Genomic DNA, 22,953 nt, shown 5'->3' with positions numbered 1-22,953 from the left:
GTCCCACCCGCCACCATCGACAAAAGATCTACCAAAGACAAAATGTGTCTCGTTAAAATGCCTCAGGAGCGAGAACTTGCTAAGAAATTGATTTGCGTCACTATTTCAAGAGTTTCAAGAACCGTTCAGATCCTGGCAGCGGAGCTACAGATTCGAGGATGGAGCTCGGCTACTAGATTGACCAGAAAGTCCAGGTTAAAGATAACCCAGAGCTACGCAATAAAGCGGGGGGTGGGGAAAACAGAGAAGAATAAAGGGTGTCAACTTCCTCTTTCTTGTCAGACTTTCAGTTCCTGCTGCCTTGGGGGTGTGTCTGGCTTTTCTTCGCCTTCTCTCTCCAGAGATGGATCCGTGATTCCAAGGTTCAGTCCCCACCTGAGTATCTGGAGCCTGTGGCCCGGTGCCGTTCGTCAGACCTGAGAGTTAAGACCTGCTCTGACTGGGGAGTTTTGCCTAAAGAACAAAAATGTTCTGGTGACCAGCTTGGGACCCACCTGGGGCTCCCCAGAGTCTTAACCCGTGTCGATTTGAAGGCGAAAGAGTACCTTGGACCGGAAGGGGACCTCATCGCCAACCGCCTACGATGGCCGTGTGGGTGAAGAAAGCGCTCAAGTACCGCCTTTTGGCTTTGGGGTGTCTGACTTTGCTGGCCATGGCCACTCTGAAATATTCATCCACGTGGAACTGCGACTACACCGACCTGGGAGTGGATACGCGGCACCTTGGGAACGAATACTGTAAGGATCAGCTCTACCGGGCCTTGAAGCTGCCTCCCCAGAATCGGATCAACTGTTCTCAGATCATCAAAGGGGACAGGAGTGCCCTGGAGGAGGCCAGTTTACGGAGTCTGGAAGCGAAGAGGGTACCCCTCACAGAAACCCAGTACCTCCACATGACCAAAGACTGCAGTGACTTCAAGAACGAGCGAAGATTTATCCAGTTCCCCCTGAGCAAGGAGGAAGAGAACTTTCCCATCGCCTATTCTATGGTGATCCACCAGAAGATCGAGAACTTTGAAAGACTCCTCAGGGCCATCTACGCCCCTCAGAACGTGTACTGCGTCCACATTGACGAGAAGTCTCCCGAGCCTTTTAAGGAGGCAGTCAGGGCGATCACCTCGTGCTTCCCGAACGTCTTCGTGGCCACTAAACTCGTAGCCGTGGTCTACGCTTCCTGGTCCCGAGTGCAAGCGGATCTCAACTGCATGGAAGACCTGCTCCGGAGTCCGGTGCCTTGGAAGTACCTCTTAAACACCTGCGGGACGGACTTCCCCATCAAGACCAACGCTGAGATGGTGCGGTCTCTGAAAGTTCTGAACGGGAAGAACAGCATGGAGTCGGAGGTGCCCTCGGCCTACAAAAGGAGCCGGTGGAAACACCGCTACATGGTGGCGAAGAACACGCTGTTCCAGATGAAGATGGAGAAGGGCCCCCCACCCGACAACGTGCCCATGTTCACCGGAAACGCCTATTTCGTGGCCTGCAGGAGCTTCGTCCAGCATCTCTTCGAGAACCCGCGGGCCCGAAAACTGATCGAGTGGACCAATGACACGTACAGCCCGGACGAGCACCTCTGGGCCACCCTGCAGCGGGTGCCTTGGATGCCGGGCTCCATCCCTCACCACTCCAAGTACCACACCTCCGACCTGAACGCCATCGCCCGGCTGGTCAAGTGGATGGGCCACGAAGGAGACGTCGGCAAGGGGGCACCCTACGCCCCCTGCACGGGAACCCACCAGCGGGCCGTCTGCATCTACGGGGCCGGAGACCTCCACTGGATGCTCCAGAATCATCACCTGCTGGCCAACAAGTTTGACCCCCAGGTGGACGACAACGCGCTCCAGTGCCTGGAGGAATACCTGCGCCACAAGGCCGTCTACGGAAGGGCGCTCTGAGAGACGATCCCGGCTGCAGGGAGGGAGGGCGTGCCCGGAGATGGGGTGGGAGAACTCCAATCTCTAGTCAGAACAACCAGATTTGACTGCTACTGCCCAGCAGCGGAGCGCAGTCGGTACAATCTGTGGTTCTCCACTCTGGACCGGGCTCTCACGGTCTCGGTAGCTATCGCTCAGAGCTTCGGGCTAGGTGCTTTCAGAGGGGTAAGTCAACCTACGAAGGGAGACGGGTGGACCCAAAAATGGCTGTTCCCAGCACTCCTTTGGCGGTGAAGTAGGAGACGACAGAACGGGCCTTTCTTCCTCTGATTTGATAATCGGGGATTCCGAAAAGCCGCATGCTAATTTGACTCACTGAACTTGAGTTTAGCACGGTGGGTGCAGAATGCATATTCTTGGTCGTTCTATGGGTTTTACCTCCTGCTGCTTAGACAGGGAGCTCTTTGGAGGCCAGGAACCTAGAGCACATTCTAGGTCCTTAATAAATGTCATTATTCACAACGATGATAATATACAGGAATTGGGACAGCCCAGCATGTATCAAACAGCAAATCCGCGAGAGAGAGCTAGAAAACCCACCAGTTTCTTGGTACCTGAGTTTCATTCTTTGATTAAATAAATCTGTGTTCCGCAACTCTTTGTTTGCACAGTTAGATGATATAGCTTTCTCTTCCAAAGGAGAGACAGCAAATGGCGGAACCTGGTACCCCCTGGAACTCCCACAAAATAATCTGGGAGATCTCTCAAGCGGATCCATTAAGGATGTGCAGCCTGGGTTTAATCCAAGCGGCGAGATGACTGTTTGCTAGAGCTATTCTTTTGACCTGTATTTATTTCAGGGGAGTGATATTTTTTACTTGATGCCAACACTTTCCACATAAATAAATGTAATTTACTTTGAAAGAAAACACTGCTTTTGGAAAATCAGGATGGTGTGATATTTGAATCTAAGTGAGGTCTCCTTCTGAAGGCTAAACAACATTAATACTTACTGTGTAAGCATAGGACAGAAAAATGCACAGGGAAGGGCAATCATTTTTTATTTCCGAAGAAATGATCCCAAAATAAATCAATCATCACTCCTGGTCTTGTCTTTGTTGACTGAACCTACCCCTGATGATTCGAGAAACAGCGTACATTTTCCCCAGTAAACGCTCAGCTCCGAGGCCAACCGCTGTTCTTTCTGTACAGTCTCCGGCCCAGAAATCAATCAATTCCTAGATTATAAGATCTGTTCATTATGTTTAAGATAATTGAAGCAAAAAATTCCAATCTTTGATATTTTGACACCACTTTACTCAGTTTCAGCTCCCTGAGCGATATACAAATAAGCATTAAGAGATGACCATGCGCATTTCCTCTAAAGAGTTAGCCATTGCCTCTTCGCAGTTGCGTAATGCTTCCATTTGAAAGCTCACACAATCCTTCACTCATTCTCTAGGATTTTCCCTGAACGCGCTTTCTTAATACGGAAGCAGCGGGGCTCAGTGGAAAGAGCCTGGGCTTCAGGGTCAGAGGTCATGGGTTCGACTCCCGGCTCTGCCGCTTGTCAGCTGTGTGACTGTGGGCGAGTCACTTCACTTCTCTGGGCCTCAGTTCCCTCATCTGTAAAATGGGGATTCACTGTGAGCCTCACGTGGGACAACCCGATCACCCTGTATCTACCCCAGCGCTTAGAACAGTGCTCTGCACATAGTAAGCGCTTAACAAATACCAACATTATTACATTATTAATACGTGATACAGTTGTCACACACTTACCAGCGCATTTTTATTTGAGTCAGAACTCTATCCATTCCTTCCTCTGGCCTCAGAGCGGCTTATGCTGGCCTCTTAATAATGATGGTAATTGTTAAGTGCTTACTATGTGCAAAGCACTATTCTAAGCGCTGAGTGGGGCGGGGGGGAGTGTCCCACGTGGGGCTCACAGTCTTCATCCCCATTTTCCAGATGAGGTAACTGAGGCACAGAGAAGTTAAGTGACTTGCCCAAAGTCACAGAGCTGAGAAGTGGCGGAGCCGGGATTAGAATCCATGACCTCTGACTCCCAAGCCCGGGCTCTTGCCACTGAGCCACGATGCTTCCTGAATCTTAATGTTCAACACGGCCATCTTGTCAAATAGCCAGTCAATATTATCCCACGTTGTGAAATGTCCCTGAGTTCTTTGGCAGAGATAGACTGTGGGAGTTCTGGTCACTCAAATAGTGGTATTTATAGGAAGCTTACTATGTGCAGGGCACTGTACTAAGTGCTTTGGAAGGCTTCCTGTGTGCACACCACTCTATTAAGCCTTTGAGAGAGTTCAGTACAACAACAAGCAGACACATTCCCCTCCCACAGCAAGCTTACAGTCCAGAGGGGACTGGTAGCAAATACTTAAGGAGAGATGAAACAAAACGCTAGACCACCATAAAGACGAAAGCAAAGATCTATAGGGTACCGTGGCTGGAAGAGCAGAATTTCCAGCTCCTCGGGGCTCTGAGGTTCAAGGTACGACAGCTACAAGCAGCACAGGTGAGTCCGCAGCTGCGAGCTACTGCAGGCAGCCTCCCAAGTTCCCGTGCTGGGTTGGGATATTCCCTCTCCTCCCCACCTGCCAAGGTATTGGCTCCCACTCCCTTGGTCATTTTTCAGATGATTCTCCTGAGAAGCACCAGCTGATCATGATGATAATGGCTGTTAAATGCGAACTACAGTAATAATAATAATATTGGTATTTAAGCCCTTACTATTGTGCAGAGCACTGTTCTAAGCCCTCTAAGGTGAGATACAGGGTAATCAGGTCATCCCACGCGAGGCTCACAGTTAATCCCTCTTTTACAGATGAGGTAACTGAGGCACAGGGAAGTGAAGTGACTCGCCCACAGTCACACAGCTGACGAGTGGCAGAGCCGGGAGTCGAACCCATGACCGCTGACTCCGAAGCCCGGGCTCTTTCCACTGAGCCACGCACGGGCCAGGGAGGCAGAATGATCTGGGTTCTAATTCCAGCTCTGCCACGTGCCTGGTGTGGGACCTTGGGCAAGTCACTTAACTCTGTGCCTCAGTTACCTCATCTGTAAAATGGGGATTAAGATTGTGAGCCCCATGTGGGACAGGGACTGGGTCCAACCCGATTTACCTGTATCCACCCCAGCGCTTAGAACAGTGCCTAACACATGGTAAGCACTTAAATACAGTTATTTCCCCCATCTCTTTTCTTGTCTCCTCTCCTCCTCAGTACCTTTTCCTCCTGCCTGCAAGTTAGCTGACCTCGGGGAGAAGGTCCACTTTAGAGCTCTGGGGCAAGAGAAGGCAGGCAGGGTGGAAAATGAGTGTGGGGGGAGGAGAGCTGTGGTTTTTAGTAAGAAACAGCATGGCCTAGTGGAGAGAGCACAGGCTTGGGAGTCAGAAGGAACTGGGTTCTAATCCTGACTCTGCCACTTATCTGCTGTTTGATCTTGGGCAAATCACTTAACATCACTGTGCCTCAGTTACCTCAACTGTAAAATCGGGTTTACGACTGTGAGCCCTAGGTAGGGCAGGGACTGTGTCTGACCTGATTAACTTCTCTCTCCCCCAGTGCTTAGTACAGTGCCTGGCACATAGTAATCACTTAAATGCCAATAAAAAAAATTCCCCCGAAGCCTCTTCTCGCCTGGATTTCAATGCCTTTCGGGGCTCAGGATCAACTAGCTCTGGAACAAAGAGAAACCACAACTGGTGTACAATCACCAAATGCTCAATAAATATCATCCATTACGTCGCATAAAACTGTGTAAGTTAAAAAGTTGGAAAGCCAGGGAACCTCTTCACACTGTTAGTAAAAATCCCTCTCAGCAGTTGGCAATCTTACAAGCAGCCGGGTTGGCTGGAATTAACGGCACTGCGTAAATCACCAGTGCCATCAGTAATGTGCCTCTGCACAAAGATTCTCAGTCCCACAGTCTGTGCGAGTGGCCCGTGAGGCCCTCGCTTGGTAACGTCGGTAATCGTGCCGAGCAGTCAGAAAATTCCGGCAAATGCTCAAAATCCCCATTCTCCTAGCATTAGAGAAGCAACTTGGCATAGCGGAAAGAGATTGATTCAGCTCTCCCTCATCAACGGTACTGAGTGGTCGGTCCCTTGCCCGAGACCCTACCCCAAGGGTGAGAGCGGTCCTGCGTTTTGCCTGCTGCGCAATCTTGGACGAGTCACAACTTCTCTGTGCCTCAGTTACCTTACCCGTAAAATGGCGATTAAGACTGTGAACCCCACGTAGGACATGAACTATTTCCAATCTGATTACCTTGCATCTACCCCAGGGTTTAGTGTAGTGCCTGGCACAGGCTAAGTGTTTAAAAAATGTCATTAAAAAAAACCCCAAAACACAGCCCAATCTGACCTATCAAAAACAGAGCCTGTATGCCTCAATTAACTCTGCCTTCAGCAGGGTTGCAATTTGATCAGAGTCTCTGTTTTACTTTAGCTTCCTCTGTCTTCCTCCTTTTCTGTTTCCCATTTTGCAAGCTATTATTCCTTAAAAGTAAGCCCTCTGTGGGACAGGGACCGAGTCCGACCCGATCAGCGTGTAATAATAATAATAATGTTGGTATTTGTTAAGCGCTTACTATGTGCCGAGCACTGTTCTAAGCGCTGGGGTAGACACAGGGGAATCAGGTTGGCCCACGTGGGCTCACAGTCTTAATCCCCATTTTACAGATGAGGGAACTGAGGCACAGAGAAGTGACTTGCCCAAAGTCACACAGCTAAGTGGCAGAGCCGGGATTCAAACCCATGACCTCTGACTCCAAAGCCCATGCTCTTTCCATCGAGCCACACTGTGTCCCTACCCCAGCGCTTAGTACAGTGTTGGCACATAGTGAGAGCTTAATAAACACCACCGATATCATTATCCTGGCTACGACGACTGAAGGACAGATCTTTGAAGAACCTTAATCAGTAACATGGCAACACTACGTTAGAGCTGGAACTCAAGATCAGAGGCTTTTGACCCACCGGAAGACTGGATTTAAAATAAGATCAAAACATTTTTTTTTTAAGTGGACCTTTCAGAAAATAGTCAAGGCAGGAAGGCAGGGGGCTCTTCCTGACATATCATCTACTAGGCCAGACTTATCTACTTTTATTACTGATCCTTTGCCCGTATTCTCCCTCTAGCCTGGAATTCCCCCTCCCCCCACCACCCCACCTTCATATACAAGTGTCCCCACCTTCAAAATCCTTCTAAAATCACATCAGAGGACCTGGGTTCTAATCCCAGCTCTGCCACTTTTCTGCTGTGTGACATTGGGCAAGTCACTAAGCTTCTCCGGGCCTCAGTTACCTCCCCTTTAAAATGGGGATTAAGACCGTAAACCCCATGGGTGACAGGGATTGTGTCAAACCTGATTAGCTTGAATCTACTCCAGCATTAGTACTGGGCTTGGCACATAGGAAGCACTTTAAAACCATTTAAAGAAAAAAACAGGGCTTTTCAGACTAAGCCCACATTTCCCCTATTCCCTTTTCCTTCTGTGACATCTATGCCCTTGGATCTTCTCTCTCATCTCCCTTCCTCCTCTCTCACCCCGCTCCAGTCTATGCTTCACTCCGCCGCCCGGCTCATCTTCCCGCAGAAACCATCTGGGCATGTCACTCCCCTTCTTAAACTACTCCAATGGTTGCCCATCAACCTCCGCTCCAAACGGAAACTCCTCACTCTAGGCTTCGAGGCTCCACATCACCTCGCCCCTTCCTACCTCTCCTCCTCTCTTTCTACCGCCCACCCCGCAAGCTCCGCTCCTCCGCCGCCCGCCTCCTCGCCGTCCCTCGGTCTCGCCCGTCCCGCCGTCGACCCCCGGGCCGCGTCCTCCCGCGGTCCCGGGACGCCCTCCCTCCTCACCTCCGCCAAACCGATTCTCTTCCCCTCTTCGAAACCCTACTTAAAACTCACCTCCTCCGAGAGGCCTTCCCAGACTGAGCTCCCCTTCTCCCTCTACTCCCTCTACCGCCCCCCATTCACCTCTGCGCAGCTTAACCCTCTTTTCCCCCCATTTCCCTCCGCTCCTCCCCCTCTCCCTTCCCATCCCCTCGGCACTGTACTCGTCCGCTCGACCGTATATATTTTCATCACCCTATTTATTTTGTTAATGAGATGTGCATCGCCTCGATTCTATTTAGTTGCCATCGGTTTTTACGAGACGTTCTTCCCCTCGACTCTATTTATCGCCATCGTTCTCGTCCGTCCGCCTCCCCCGATTAGACCGTGAGCCCGTCAGACGGCGGGGACCGTCTCTATCTGTTGCCGACTTGTTCATTCCAAGCGCTTAGTCCAGTGCTCTGCACATAGTAAGCGCTCAATAAATACTATTGAATGAATGAATCTGTATCCTTTTATACATTTGATGGTATTTGTTACGTGCTTACTATGTGCAGAGCACTGTTCTAAGTGCTGGGGGGGATACAAGGTGATCAGGTTGTATCTGTAACCCACCCTCAGCCCCACAATAATTATGTACAAAAGCCCTAATGTAATAATAATGTTGGTATTCGTTAAGCGCTTACTATGCGCAGAGCACTGTTCTAAGCGCTGGGGGAGATACAGGGTCATCGGGTCGTCCCACGTGAGGCTCACAGTTAATCCCCTTTTTCCAGATGAGGTCACTGAGGCTCAGCGAAGTGACTCGCCCACAGTCACACAGTTGACAAGTGGCAGAGCCGGGAGTCGAACTCACGACCTCTGACTCCCAAGCCCGGGCTCTTTCCACTGAGCCACGCGGCTTAATGTAATGTTTCTACTAACAAATACTAACATTATTATTATGTTTCAGTGTCGTGACTTGCTCGAGGTTGCCCAGAGGGCCAGAAGCAGAACTGGGATTCAAACCCAAGCTTCCTAACTCTCAGTTCCAAGCTCTTTCCTCCAGGGCACATTGTCTCCTCTATTGTATCCACCATAAATGAAGACAGTGGGCTACGAGGAGCTTTGACATGACTCTGGGAAGAGCAAATTGTGTCAGACCAATTTAATCTCCTTCTGTAAGGACACAAGACGAGAGAAAGAGCTGGGCGCAATCTTTTGAGATGCCCCACTCCCTCTCCTTTCTGCGTCACCCTTGCATCTGTTCCTTTGAAGCACTTGATATTCACCCCACCCTCAATCCCACAACATTTATGCCTATATCCCGATTTGATACCTGTCTCGTCCCTCTAGACTGTAATCTCCTGGTGGGAACGAAACAGGTCTACCAACTGTGTTGCACTGTACTGTTGAAGCAGTGTGACTTAATGGCAAGAGCATGGGCTTGGGAGTCAGAGGACCTGGGTTCTAATCCCAGCTCAGCTCTGCCACTTGTCAGCTGTGTGACTGTGGGCAAGTCACTTAACTTCTCTGTGCCTCAGTTCCCTCATCTGTAAAATGGGGATTAAGACCGTGAGCCCCACGTGGGACAACCTGATTCCCGTGTGTCTACTCCAGCGCTTAGAACAGTGCTCTGCACATAGTAAGCGCTTAACAAATACCAACATTATTATTATTAGCTCTGACACCTCTCTGCTGTGTGACCTCGGGCAAACCGCTTTACTTCTCTGTGCTTCACTTACTTCATGTGCAAAATGGGGATTAAGACCGTAAACCCCACGTGGGACAGTATCTACCCCAGCCCTTAGAACACTGCTTGGCACAGAGTAAGTGCTTAACAGATACCATAATTATTATTACAACTCTCCCAAGTGTTTAGTAGGGTACCCTGCACACAAAAAGGGCTTAATAAATACCACTGTTTAATTACCTAAAAATCAGGATACCATGTGTCGCTTAAATGCCTTCCAGGTGTAGGAGGAGAGATTACCTCATTTGGAAAATGGGGATTAAGACTGTGAGCCCCACGTGGGACAACCTGATCACCTTGTATCTCCCCAGCGCTTAGAAACAGTGCTTTGCACATAGTAAGCGCGTAACAAATACCATCATCATTATCATCATTGGCAATCGCTAAAGTCTGAGAATCGAGTCATTGGATTTTCTTGGATTTTTCTCCCCTATTCTTCGTCTCTCAGCCACAGGGATCGTGGTCCGACAACCGTCACAACCGCCCACTGAAGAGCAATATTTATTCGACAACACCTTTGGAGTAAGTTACGGTTGGTGATCCAGAGGAGCGCTTCACTCTTCGAGGAACCGCACAAGTTTGACATTTGACCCCTTTCTTGAGTTTAGTAAAGCTAACTTTATTCCTCTAGACTAAGCTCCTGCTGGGCAGCAATCATGTCCTACAGTTGTATTGCACTCTCCCTAGTGCTTAGAACACTGTTCGGCACATGTTAAAGCTGTGTAGTTTACAGGATAGAGCATGGACCTGGGTGTCAGAAGGACCTGGGTTCTAATCCCAGCTCTGCCATTTGTCTGCTGGGTGAACTTGGGCAAGTCACTTCACTTCTCTGTGCCTCAGTTCTCTCACCTGTAAAATGGGGATGAAGACTGGGAGGCCCATTTGCGACAGGGATTGCGTCCAACCCTTTGACTTAATATCTACCCCAGCACTTGGTAGAGTGCCTGACATACAGTAAGCACTTAAATACCACAATTATTATTTACTATTATTAAAAAATGTTCAATCAATACAAATGATTGATTGCACCGCCACATGGCATCCATCATCTTGGGTGCCAAATCAAATAGCCAAGGCTGGGCTGGGGCGGATGCAGAGAGAACAGGCAAGGGAAAGCCCCTCCTCAGTCCTGCCAGGCCCAGAACCCTTCCAAACTCACACCAGCCTCATCTCTTTACCCCCCCTCTAGTGGTGCATTAATGCCGTCCCTCCCCCGGGGCCATAGCCAGAGAGAGTAAGGGGCAGAGGTCAGGATCAGATAATAATAATAATAATGTTGGTATTTGTTAAGCGCTTACTATGTGCAGAGCACTGTTCTAATCCCTGGGGTAGATACCAGATCATCCGATTGTCCAACGTGGGGCTCACAGGCTTCATCCTCATTTTGCAGTTGAGGGAAGTGAGGTCCAGAGTAGTGAAGTGACTTGCCCACAGTCACACAGCTGACAAGTGGCAGAGTGGGGATTCGAACCCATGCCCTCTGACTCCCAAGCCCGGGCTCTTTCCGTTGAGCCACGCTGAATATTGGTATTTGGTAAGCACTTACTATGTGCCAAACACTGTTCTAAGCACTGAGGTAGATACAAGGCAGTCCGTTTGGACACAGTCCCTGTCCCACACGGGGCTCACAGTTTCAATCCCCATTTTACAGATGAGCCAACTGAGGCACAGAGAAGTGAAGTGACTTGACCGAGGTCACACAACGGATAAGTGGGGGAGCCGGGATAAGAACCCACGACCTCTGACTCCCAAGCCCGAGCTCTTGCCACTAGAGCATGCTGCTTCCCGTAAGGGATGGCAGGAGGCAGAGAAGAACCTCAGACCCCCTCCGAGACCTCCCTGAAGACCCCCCCTCCTCGAAGGGACACCCCACTACAAGAACAGACTTAATAGGGAGTTAGGGGTGAGCCCAGAGGGCTCCACCACTTATCTGCTGTGTGACCTTGAGGAAGTCACTTTATTTCTCTGTGCCTCAGCTCCCTCTTCTGTAAAATGGGGATTAAGACCGGAGGCCCCATGTGGGACAGGGATTGTGTCCAACCTGAATAGCTTGTATCAAACCCAGCCCTTGGTATAATGCCTGGTACATAGTAAGCGCTTAATAAATACCATAAAGAAAGAGACTTTCTTTCCCCGAGGAACTGAGGAAAGCAGAAGCAGATCTCTGCTGAGTTTGCTCAACTGGAGATTGAAGCAGCATGGTCTAGAGGTTAGAGGATGGGTCTGGGAGTCAGAAGGACCTGGGTTCTAATTCCATCTCCAACACCTGTCTGCTGTGTGACCTAGGTCTTGTTACTTCACTTCTCTGTGCCTCTGCTCTTTCACTGTAAAATGGGGATTGAGACCGGGAGCTCCATGTGGAACAGGGACTGTGTCCGACCCAATTTCCTTGTTCCCACCGCTTAATACATTGCTTGGCCCGTAGAAAACACCTAACAAATACTACAGTTGCTATTATTATTGGAACTAGAATCACTCAAAAAATAAGTGATTTGGGTCTGACAGAAGCCACACAAGACTGCCGGCTCGCTCCATTTTTATTTTTTGATGCCAGCTCTTAGAGCTGGTGTTTTGAGAGCGGCAGGCTGACATCCTGAGTAACTTCCTCCAACTCACAGAGCTGATTGTCCTGCTGCTGATAAAGACCCATTTTTTCCCCCATATCTTAATTGTTAATGTGACAAAGTGCACATTTATCAAGGTATTTAAGGTGCACAAACAAGCGCTCAGATAAGGCAGTTTCAAAACAGGTGGAAAGCTGGTGTTCACCTGAGTATCATGAGCTGTACATGAGATCATCAGATCCCATTGTCCGTTTTCCGTGAGGGGGAGGGAGTGAGGTCCTCCCGGGGTCACGTCAATCAGCCAGTGGGATTTATTGAGCGCTTTCTGAATGCAGAGCGTAGAGCGTTGATGCTGGCAATAGGAGAAGGAAGCTCTCTAAGGCTGGAAGCTCACTGAGGGCAGGGAATGTGTCTAAAAACTCTGTTATGGTGTACTCTCCGCCAAGTGCTTAGTTCAGTGCTCTGCATCCAGTAAGCGCTCAATAAATACCACTGATTGATTCAAGAGAGACTTAAAGGCCCAGGCATCCGAGATCTGTGTTCTAAGTTGCCTCTGCTCTGAATCTTTACTCCCTGAGATTGAGCATTCCTGGGGCTCCCTAGGCTCTATTTCTTGTGGTAAGAGTCCATCTGCAGCCAGTTTCGGGGACCAGAATAAGCCTGAAAGGATTCCGAAGGAATTCCTGACCAAAGTATGGCTAACCTACTCACCGTACCTCAATCTCATCTATCTCGCCGCCGACCTCTAGCCCATGTCCTGCAACTCCCTCCCTCTTCATATCCAACAGACAATTATTCTCCCCACCTTCAAATCCTTTTCGGAGACACAGCTCCTCAAAGAGACCTTCCCTGACTAAACCCTCACTTCCTCTTCTCCCACTCCCTTCTGTGTTGCCCTGATTTGCTTCCTTTATTCATCCCTCTCTCAGCCTCGAAGTACCGATGTACATATGCGTAATTTATTTAACGTCTGCCTCCCTCTCTGGACTGTAAGCTCATTGTGGGCAGGGAATGTGTCTACCAAAGCTGTTATACTATAATCAATCAGATTTATCGAGCACTTACCGTGTGCAGAGAACTGTACTAAGCACTTAGGAGAATACGGTAAGACAACAAGACGACATATTCCATGCCCATAACTACCTTCCAGTCCAGAGAGGGAAAGTTGTACTGTATTGTACCCTCCCAAGTGCTTAGTTTAGTGCTCTGCACACAGTAAGCTCTCAATGAATATCCTCCAATGCCTCCAGATTGGACTCTGCTAATAATTCCACCCGCTCCCTGCTCCATCGATTATCTTCCTTCTGTCAACAGGTGGGGCAGGTTTCCCCCTATAAATTTTCTAATCATTCTTGGAGGCAAGAGCAAAAGGTCTGGAGGTGCAGTTTCTAGTCCCCCAAGGCACTTTAGTAACCTCAACCGCCCAGGAAACTCGATTTCACTCTGATAGAGAGCAGAGACAAGTAACTTGTCTGCTGGCTCACCTCAGGGTTGGGTTTGGCTCCACGGTGGAATGCGGTCCATACTGGGTTATTGAAGGAACGCCATGGGGCTGATTCTATTTGGAGATCTTAAAGACTTTTTTTGATCTTGACCTTTCTGTAATCAATCAGTTGTATATATTGAGTGCTTAGTGTGTATGCTAAGCGCTTGGGAGAGTCTTGTCATGTTGTAGAGTTGCCCCCGACCCGTAGCGACTCCATGGACGCATCTCTTCCAGAACACCCCACCCCCATCTGCAATCATTCTGGCAGTGCATCCGTACGGTTTTCTTGGTAAAAATACCAAAGCGGTTTACCATTGCCTCCTTCAGCGCAGCAAACCTGAAGTCTCCGCCCTCGACTCTCTCCCATGTCGTTGCTGCCCAACCCAGGTGAGTTTTGACTTCCAGCAGATAACCTTCCACTCGCTAGCCCCTGCCCAAGCTAGAAATGAAATGAGTAGGCCCCTGCTTGACTCTCCCTCCCGCAGCCGAGACCGGTAGAGTCCTTGGAAACTCTCCAGGTGCGGTCCTGAGAGGGGGCTTGGGAGAGTATACGCAACAATAGAAAAGAGATGCGCCCTGCCTTGGGGGTTAGAAAACCACCCTTTGCAATTTGTATAACTCAAAGCTTCACCATTCACTGCCAAGAGATAAGCACCTTAGCTTTGTAAGCGGGGGCGGGAAGGCGTAACCAACCTCCTTCACCGCCCCGGAGTGGGAAAGGTCAGTGGTCGAACCAAGATGGCAGCACAATTCCACTCTCGCTCCATGCCAGAAGCAGCAGAAGGAAGCAGCATGGCCTAGCGGATAGAGCATGGGCCTGGGATTCAGAAGGACCTGAGTTCTAATCTCAGCTCTGCCATCTATCTGCTGTGTGACTGTGGGCAAGACACCTAGCTGCTCTGTGCCTCCGTTAGCTCATCTGTAAAATGGAGATGAAGAGTGTGAGCCTCATGTGGCACACGGACTGTCCAACCTGATTACCTAGTATCTAGCCAGGCACTTATCTACCCATGCCTGGCACAAAGTCAGCGCTTAACAAATACCATCAACAAAGAAGAAGAAAGGGAAGGCATGAGAGGGGAGGAGACTGGAAGAAGACACCGTTGCTACTTTGAACCCCCTCCAGGCACTGGGACTGAGTGCGAACAGAGTCAGGGTGATTCGTGGCTCAGTGGAAAGAGCCTGGGCTTCGGAGTCAGAGGTCACGAGTTTGACTCCCGGCTCCGCCACTTGTCAGCTGTGTGACTGTGGGCAAGTCACTTCACTTCTCTGTGCCTCAGTGACCTCATCTGTAAAATGGGGATTAACTGTGAGCCTCACTTAGTACAACCTGATTACCCTGTATCTGCCCCAGCACTTAGAACAATGCTCTGCACATAGTAAGCGTTTAAATACCAACATTATTATTATTATTAGTTCTGTCTGCTATGTGACCTCTAACAAGCCTCTTAACTTCTCTGTGCCTCAGTTACCTCATCTGTAAAAAAACAGGGATTAAGAATGTGAGTCCAACGTGGGACAGGGACTGTGTCCAACCTGAATAACTTCTCTCCACCTCAGCGCCCAGAATAATGCTTGACATAGTAAGCGCTCAACGAACACCGTAATTATTATTAGTTCCCCATCCCGAAACACTTTGGGGTTCAGCTTTCCAACCTCCTGCCACAACCTCGTCCAGGAAGCTTGTGGGATTCAGGGGCCCCTCCCAAGACCAGGATGGCACTCAATATCCATCTCCCCTCTAGACTCTAAGTCCCTTGTGGGCTGGGAATGTGGCTACCAACTCTGTTATACTGTAATAATAATAACGTTGGTATTTGTTAAGCGCTTACTATGTGCCGAGCACTGTTCTAAGCGCTGGGGTAGACACAGGGGAATCAGGTTGTCCCAGGTGGGGCTCACAGTCTTCATCCCCATTTTACAGATGAGGTCACTGAGGCACCGAGAAGTGACTTGCCCAAAGTCACACAGCTGACAAGCGGCAGAGCCGGGATTCGAACCCATGACCTCTGACTCCAAAGCCCGGGCTCTTTCTGCTGAGCCACGCTGCCCCTGCAGTCTCCCGAGCGTTCAGTACCGCGCTCTGCATCCACTAAGTGCTCGATAATGCCAGGCACAGTACTAAGCGCTGGGTGGGTACAAGCAAATCGGGTTGGACAGAGTCCCTGTCCCACATGAGGCTCACAGTCTTAATCTCCAGTATGGCGTAGTGGACAGTGCCTGGGAGTCAGAAGGTCATGGCTTCTAATCCCGGCTCTGTCACTTGACCTTGGGCAAGTCACTTCACTCCTCTGAGCCTCTGTTCCCTCATCTGTAAAATGGGGATTGAGACTGTGAGCCCTACAGGGACTGGGTGCACCCCGATTTGCTTGTATCCACGCCAGCGCTTAGTACAGTGCACGGCACATAGTAAGTGCTTAACGGATGCCATGATTCCTATGATTTACAGGTGAGGTAATTGAGGCACAGAGAAGTGAAGTGATTGCCCGGGGTCGCACAGCAGGCAGGTGGCGGAGCTGGGATTAGAACCCAGGTCCTTCTGACTCCCAGGTCTGTGCTCTATCCACTAGGCCGCGCTGCTTTGCCATCGATTGAAGCCATAGCAGGGATGGTTGCCCCCAGGGCCATAATAATCATAATAATAGTAATAATGCTGGTATTTGTTAAGCTCTTACTATGTGCAGAGCACTGTTCTAAGCACTGGGGTAGATACAGGGTCATCAGGTTGTCCTATGTGAGGCTCACAGTCTTAACCCCCATTTTACAAATGAGGTACCTGAGGCACAGAGAAGTGACTTGCCCACGTCACACAGCTGACAAGTGGCAGAGGAGGATTCGAACCCATGACCTCTGACTCCCAAGCCTGGGCTTTTGCCACTGAGCCACGCTGCTTCTCTGAGGGCCATACGACTCCCACGTTGCCTTGGGGCCTTGGGTTACCTGCTACTGCAGAAACATCCCAGATCACCTGATGGGGACAGGCCGCTCGTGTGTCCGCAGCAGGACAGCTGGCTCCAGAGCCAACCCCTGGTAGCTAATAATAATGTTGGTATTTGTTAAGCGCTTACTACGTGCAGAGCACCGTTCTAAGCGCTGGGGGAGACACAGGGGAATCAGGTCGTCCCACGGGAGGCTCACAGTCTTAATCCCCATTTGACAGATGAGGTCACTGAGGCCCAGAGAAGTGAAGCGACTCGCCCACAGTCACACAGCTGACAAGTGGCAGAGCCGGGAGTCGAACCCGTGACCTCTGACTTCGAAGCCCGGGCTCTTTCCACCGGGGTGCCAAGTAGCTACCCCAGGCGACCTGGTAGTGGCTCCTCTCGTGAAGCTGTAGGTTAGCCGTGCGGCGAGGTCCAAGGTCAGCCGTGGTGCTCGGTGAAAGCAAGAAACGAACAAGTGGAAGAGGAGGAGCGTGAATCAATTTCCTTGGCTTCCTCTCCCTTTTTTCCTTTCCTCCTCTCGTGTCAGTCAACCGCATTTATTGAGCACTTACTGCATGCAAGTAATATCACTGTAGTAAGTGCTTGGGTGAGTACAAGATGACGGATACATTCCTCGCCCACAGTGAGCTTACTATCTAGAAGGGGAGATAGACGTTAATATAAATGAATGAATTACAGATATGTTCATAAGTGCTGCGGGGCTGGGGGAGGAGGGGTGGATAAAGGGAGCGAGTCAGGGAGACGCAGAAGGGAGTGGGAGAAGAGGAAAGTTTAGTCAGGAAAGGCCTCTTGGAGGAGATGTGCCTTCACTAAGGTTCTGAAGTGCGGGAAGAATAATTATAATAATGTTGGTATCTGTTAAGCGCTTACTATGTGCAGAGCACCGTTCTAAGCGCCGGGGCAGATACAGGGGAATCGGGTCGTCCCACGTGAGGCTCACAGTTAATCCCCTTTTTCCAGATGAGGTCACTGAGGCTCAGTGAGGTGACTTGCCCACGGTCACGCAGCTGACAAGTGGCAGAGCCGGGATTCGAACCCCTGACCTCTGACTCCCAAGCCTGGGCTCTTTCCACTGAGCCATGCTGCTGTTGGATATGAGGAGAGAAGGGGCTCCAGGCCAGAGGCAGAACGTGGGCGAGAGGTGAGCTGAGAGGTAGATGAGCTCAAGGCACAGTGAGAAGTTTGGCATTAGAGGAGCGAAGTGTGAGGCCTGGGCTGTAATAGTGATGTGAGGTAAGACGGGGCCAAGTGATGGAATGCTTTAAAGATTCTTCCACCCAACTCTGACCCCACTCTTGAAAAAAAAAAAAAAATCACATGCTTTCACACCCTGTAAAAGCTAGCTTTCCCCTGGGGGAAAATATCTGGCTGAAAATGTCCCAGCCTGTCACCAACAGGTTTGGATGGCTGTGGTTTATCTGATGCTGCTGCAAACTTAAAAAAACAAAAAGTCACTCCCTTGTTTGAGGATCAAATATTTGCCCTAAGGACTAGTCAGATCGTTTTTCCTCTGCTGTGGTCTCTCGTCAAGGAGATCCAGGAGCAGTATAATAAGCAACACTGACCTCCTCACCTGGCAACATAATTTACTGATAAACCTGAAAATATCAAACATGATCTCCCTCCAATCTCTCCTGCTCCGCTTGAGTCCCTTCCTCCTCCTGCCCTTTCTTCAACTGGCCCATCTTTCCCAGCAGTCCCTCAAGAGATCTCCCACCTCCTCTGATCCCATCCTTTCATACTTTACCAAAACACTGAGCCCAAACCTAAATCTCACCATCATCATCAACAATTTGTCTTCCAGGGATCTTCTTTTCATCTATTTTCAAGCATCTCCCCTAATGTTCGCTAATGGGAAAAAAAAAACCACCACCACCCTCCCTTGACCCCACAGCCACCTCACCTCTCTATTCTTGTTATTTTGGTATTTGTTAAGCATTTACTATGTGCCAGGCACTTTCCACAGCGCTGGGGTTGATACAAATGAATCGGGTTAGACAAATTTCCTGTCCCAGGTGGGGCTCACAGTTTCAATCCCCATTATACCGATGAGGTAACTGAGGCCCAGAGGAAGTGAAATGACTTGCCCAAGGTCACACAAGTGGTGGATGCAGAATTAGAACCCATGACCTCCTGACTTCCAGGCCATGCTGCTCCCTCCTACAATTCCTTTCCTAACTCCTTGAGCCAGTAGTCTACACCTGCTGCCTCCACTTCCACTCCTCTAATCCGATTTAGACTTTCTTCACATCTCGGAAACATCCCTCTCTCAGGTCATCAGTGACTTCCTGATTGCCAAATCCAACGGTTTCTAGAGAAGCAGCGTGGCTCGGTGGACAGAGCCTGGACTTTGGAGTCAGAGGTCATGGGTTCGAGTTCCCACTGTGCCACTCGTCAGCTGTGTGACTGTGGGCAAGTCACTTAACTTCTCTGGGCCTCAGTTACCTCGTCCGTGAAATGGGGATTAACTGTGAGCCTCACGTGGGACGACCTGATGACCCTGTATCTCCCCCGGCGCTTAGAACAGTACTCTGCACATAGTAAGCGCTTAAATACCCATATTATTATGCTAACCCTGCTGGCCCTCTTAGCTGCCTTGGACACTGTGGACCACCCCCTTCTCCTGGAAACATTATCTAACCTTGGTATTAATGACACTGCCCTCTCATTCATATCTACTGAGCACTTACTGTGTGCAGAGCACTGTACTAAGTGCTTGCAAAGTACAATTCAGCAACCTACCCAACAGCGGGCTCACAGTCTAGAAGGGGGGAGACAGACCTCAAAACAAGTAAACAGGCATCAGTAGCATCAATATAAATAGAATTATAGATATATACACATCATTAATGTAATGAATTGTACATATATACACAAGTGCTGTGGCTCGGGGAAGGGCATAGAGCAGAGGGAGCGAGTCGAGGCGATGGGGAGAGGAGGGGAGGAAATGGAGGCCTTAGTCTGGGAAGGCCTCCTGGAGGAGGTGAGTTTTCAGGAAGGCTTCGAAGGGAGCAAGTGCGCTAGCGTAGCGGATGTGAGGAGGGAGGGCGTTCCAGGCCAGAGGTAGGACGTGGGCCAGGGGTGGACCGTGAGACAGGCGAGAAGGAGGCACGGTGAGGAGGTTAGCGGCACAGAGGAGTGGAGTGTGGGGGCTGGGCTGTAGAAGGAGAGAAGGGAGGTGAGGGGGGAGAGGGGGCAGGTGACGGAGAGCTTTAAAGCCAGTGGTGGTCCTCCTATCTTTTGGTCATTCATTCTCAGTCTCTTTCCCAGATTCCTCCTCTGCCCTCCCAACCTCTAACTGTGGGCATCTCAGTTCTGGGTTTCCTTCTCTTCTCCATCTCCACCCACTCCCTTGGAGAACTCATTCGTTCCCATGGCTTCAGACACCATCTCTATATGGACGATTCCCAAATCTACCTCTCCAGCTCTGATCTCTCTCTTTTGCGGTCTCATATTTCCTCCTGCTTTCAGGCCATCTCCAATTGGATGTCCCGCTGACACAAACTTTACACGTTCAAACAGAACTCATTTTCCCACCCGGAACCTTGACTCCCTTGACTTTCCCCATCGCCCTAGGCAGCACCGCAATTCTTCCCATTCACAAGCCCATAAGCTGGGAATTGTGCTCAACTCAGCTCTCTCAGTTAACCCACTTATTTAGTCTGTCACCCAATCCTGTTGGTTTAACCTTCACGACATAACTAAAATCCTCCCTCTCCTCTCCAACCACGCTGCCACTGCATTGAATCAAGCACTTACCATATCTTGCCTCTGCCTCCTTACTCTCCCTATTCCAGGCAGTACTTCACTATGTTTTATTTTCCTTAAAGAAAAAAAAAAAGAAAGTATTCAATAATTCCCTCCTCTCCATATCCGAAAGACGGCCACTCTCTCCTCCTTCAAAACCTTACTAAAACGCATCTCCTCCAAGAGGTCTTCCCCAACCAAGACATCGTTTTCCCTACTCCCTCTCCCTTTTGCCACCTTTGAACTTGGATCTGTACTCTGTGAGCACTTGATATTTACCCAACCCTCAGCCCCACAGCTCTTTTGTAATGGTAATAATAATGCTATTGGTTAAGCACTTACTCTATGCCCGAGGTGGACACGAGCAAATTGAGTTGGACAGAGCCCGGGCTTGGGAGTCAGAGTTCATGGGTTCGAATTCCGGCTCTGCCACTTGTCAGCTGTGTGACTGTGGGCAAGTCACTTCACTTCTCTGTGCCTCAGTTCCCTCATCTGTAAAATGGGGATGAAGACTGTGAGCCTCACATGGGACAACCTGATAAACCTGTATACCCCAGCGCTTAGAACAGTGCCCTGCACATAGTAAGCGCGTAACAAATACCAACATTATTATTATTGTAGGGCTCACAGTCTCGATCCCCATTTTACAGATGAGATAACTGAGGCACAGAGAAGCGAAATGACTTGCCCAAGATCACAAAACAGACAACTGGGCAAGCCGGGATTAAAACTCATGACCTTCTGACTCCCAAGCTCGTGATCCATCCCCTATGCCGTGCTGCTTACATACCGATACTTTGTTTGAATATCTGTCTCCCTGTAAACTCCTTATGGGCGGGCAGCATGTCTACCAGTTCTGCTATTCAGTATTCTTCTAAGCACTTAATACCGTGCTCTGCACAGAGGAAGTGCTCAAATACAGTTGACTCATTGATCCTGTCTTTTCCCACTCCTGTCCATACTTCATTCCTCTCAGATCATTTTTCTTAAAAAAAAAAAAATCAGTCCGTTTCCCCATTCCACAAGAACCCCCTGTGGTTGCCCAACCACTTGGACATCAAATAAAAATTATTTATGACTGGCTTTAAAATAATTAACCTCTTACCTCCCTGATTTCCTCCTGCAACCCAGCCCATTCACTTCACTCCTCTAAACACCAACCTACTCAATGTACCTTGACCTCAGCTCTCTCACCACCAATCCCTTGGCCATGTCCACCCTCTGGCCTAGAACTCCCTCCCCTTCACATCCATTAGATCACTAGTCCCCCCACCTTCAGTCTTATTAAAATTCCATCTCCTCCAAGAGGCCTTCCCTGACTAAGCCTTCATTTTCCCTACTCCTTCTGCCACACCTATACATTTGGATCTGTACCCTTTGGGCATTTGATACTCACCCCACCCCACTTGTGTACACATCCATCATTTAACAACAATAGTAGTAATTGGTACTTAAGCACTTACTATGTTCCAAGCACTGCGTAGATGCAAGGTAATCAGGTTGGACACAGACCCTGTCCCACACTGAGCTCACACTCTTAATCCGCCCCCCCCCTTTTTTTTTTTTTAAACAGATGAGGCAACTGAGGCCCAGAGAAGTGAAGTGACTTACCCAAGGTCATGCGGCAGACCAGTGGTGGAGCTGCGATTAGAACTCAATACCTTCTGACTCTCAGACCTCTGCTCTTTGTACTACAGCACGCTGCTTTAATACCGGTCTCCTCGGTCAATCGTATTTGAGTGCTTACTCTGTGTAGAGCACTGTACTAAGCGCTTAGAGGAGTACAATATAACAACAAACAGAAACATTCCCCACTCACAATGAGCTTATATTCGAGACCGAAAACCCCCGGTGGGCAAATAACCAGTCTCACAACTCTTGTATTTTATTCTTCCAAGCTCACAGAAATGTTGTGCTCACAGAAAGTGCTTACTTCCATACCACGGATTGGCTTATTATCGAATCCCATATCCCAATTTTTCTCCAAATGCCCATTAGAGAGAGGGCAGGCAGAGGACAAAAAATGATGATGATGGTATCTGTTAAGCGCTATATGCCAAGCACTGTTCTCAGCACTGGGGTAGATAGAAGATAATCAGGTTGTCCCACCTGGGATTCACAGTCTTAATCCCCATTTCACAGATCGTGTAACTGAGGCACAGAGAAATGAAGTAACTTGCCCAAAGTCACACAGCTGAGAAGTGGCAGAGCCGGAATTAGAACCCACAACCCCTCACACCCAGGCCTGTGCTCTTTCCACTAAGCCACGCCCCTTCAAATGGCAACCACCTCATCCTCCTCCTTCAAGGGTCTACTAGTCTGCCCAAGGTATGGCCCCTGTCACATTTGCCCCAGATTCTTTTCCATTCAGACAACACTTCCTATCTACAAGACAGGATGATGAAAAGGCCCCATGATAAGCAATTTACAAAGCCTAGTAGATGATTTAAAACCTGCTCAAATGATTACTGGCATGATAATAGTCATAGTTACCACCCAGCAGTATCTGGCACCCAAAGTAAACAACAAGGCGCTCCAATCAATCATATTTAACGTGCACTTACTGTGTGCAGAGCTCTGTCCTAAGCACGGGGAGAGTGGAACAGCACGGTGTAATGGATAGAAGTCAGAAGGTCATGGGTTCTGATCCCAGCTCCACCACTTGTCTGCTCTGTGACTTGGGCACGCCACTTAACTTCTCAGCCTCAGTTCCCTCATCTGTAAAATGGGGATTAAGACAGTGAG

The 22,953-nt window shown here is 49.4% G+C and overlaps 1 protein-coding gene across 1 annotated transcript; it reads left to right on the top strand.

Annotated features, from left to right (window-relative positions):
- The first annotated feature begins 583 nt into the window (after positions 1-583).
- Positions 584-1,894, top strand: GCNT3 (glucosaminyl (N-acetyl) transferase 3, mucin type). Its single transcript, XM_001519535.1, has one exon. It carries the CDS (start codon positions 584-586, stop codon positions 1,892-1,894), a length of 1,311 nt encoding a protein of 436 aa, XP_001519585.1.
- Positions 1,895-22,953: the final 21,059 nt, after the last annotated feature.

Source organism: Ornithorhynchus anatinus, chromosome 5 (assembly GCF_004115215.2).
Source record: "Ornithorhynchus anatinus isolate Pmale09 chromosome 5, mOrnAna1.pri.v4, whole genome shotgun sequence".
NCBI classification, from domain to species: domain Eukaryota; kingdom Metazoa; phylum Chordata; class Mammalia; order Monotremata; family Ornithorhynchidae; genus Ornithorhynchus; species Ornithorhynchus anatinus.
The sequence above is the reverse complement of the archived record's forward strand: the minus strand, read 5'-3'. Positions and strand labels throughout refer to the sequence as shown.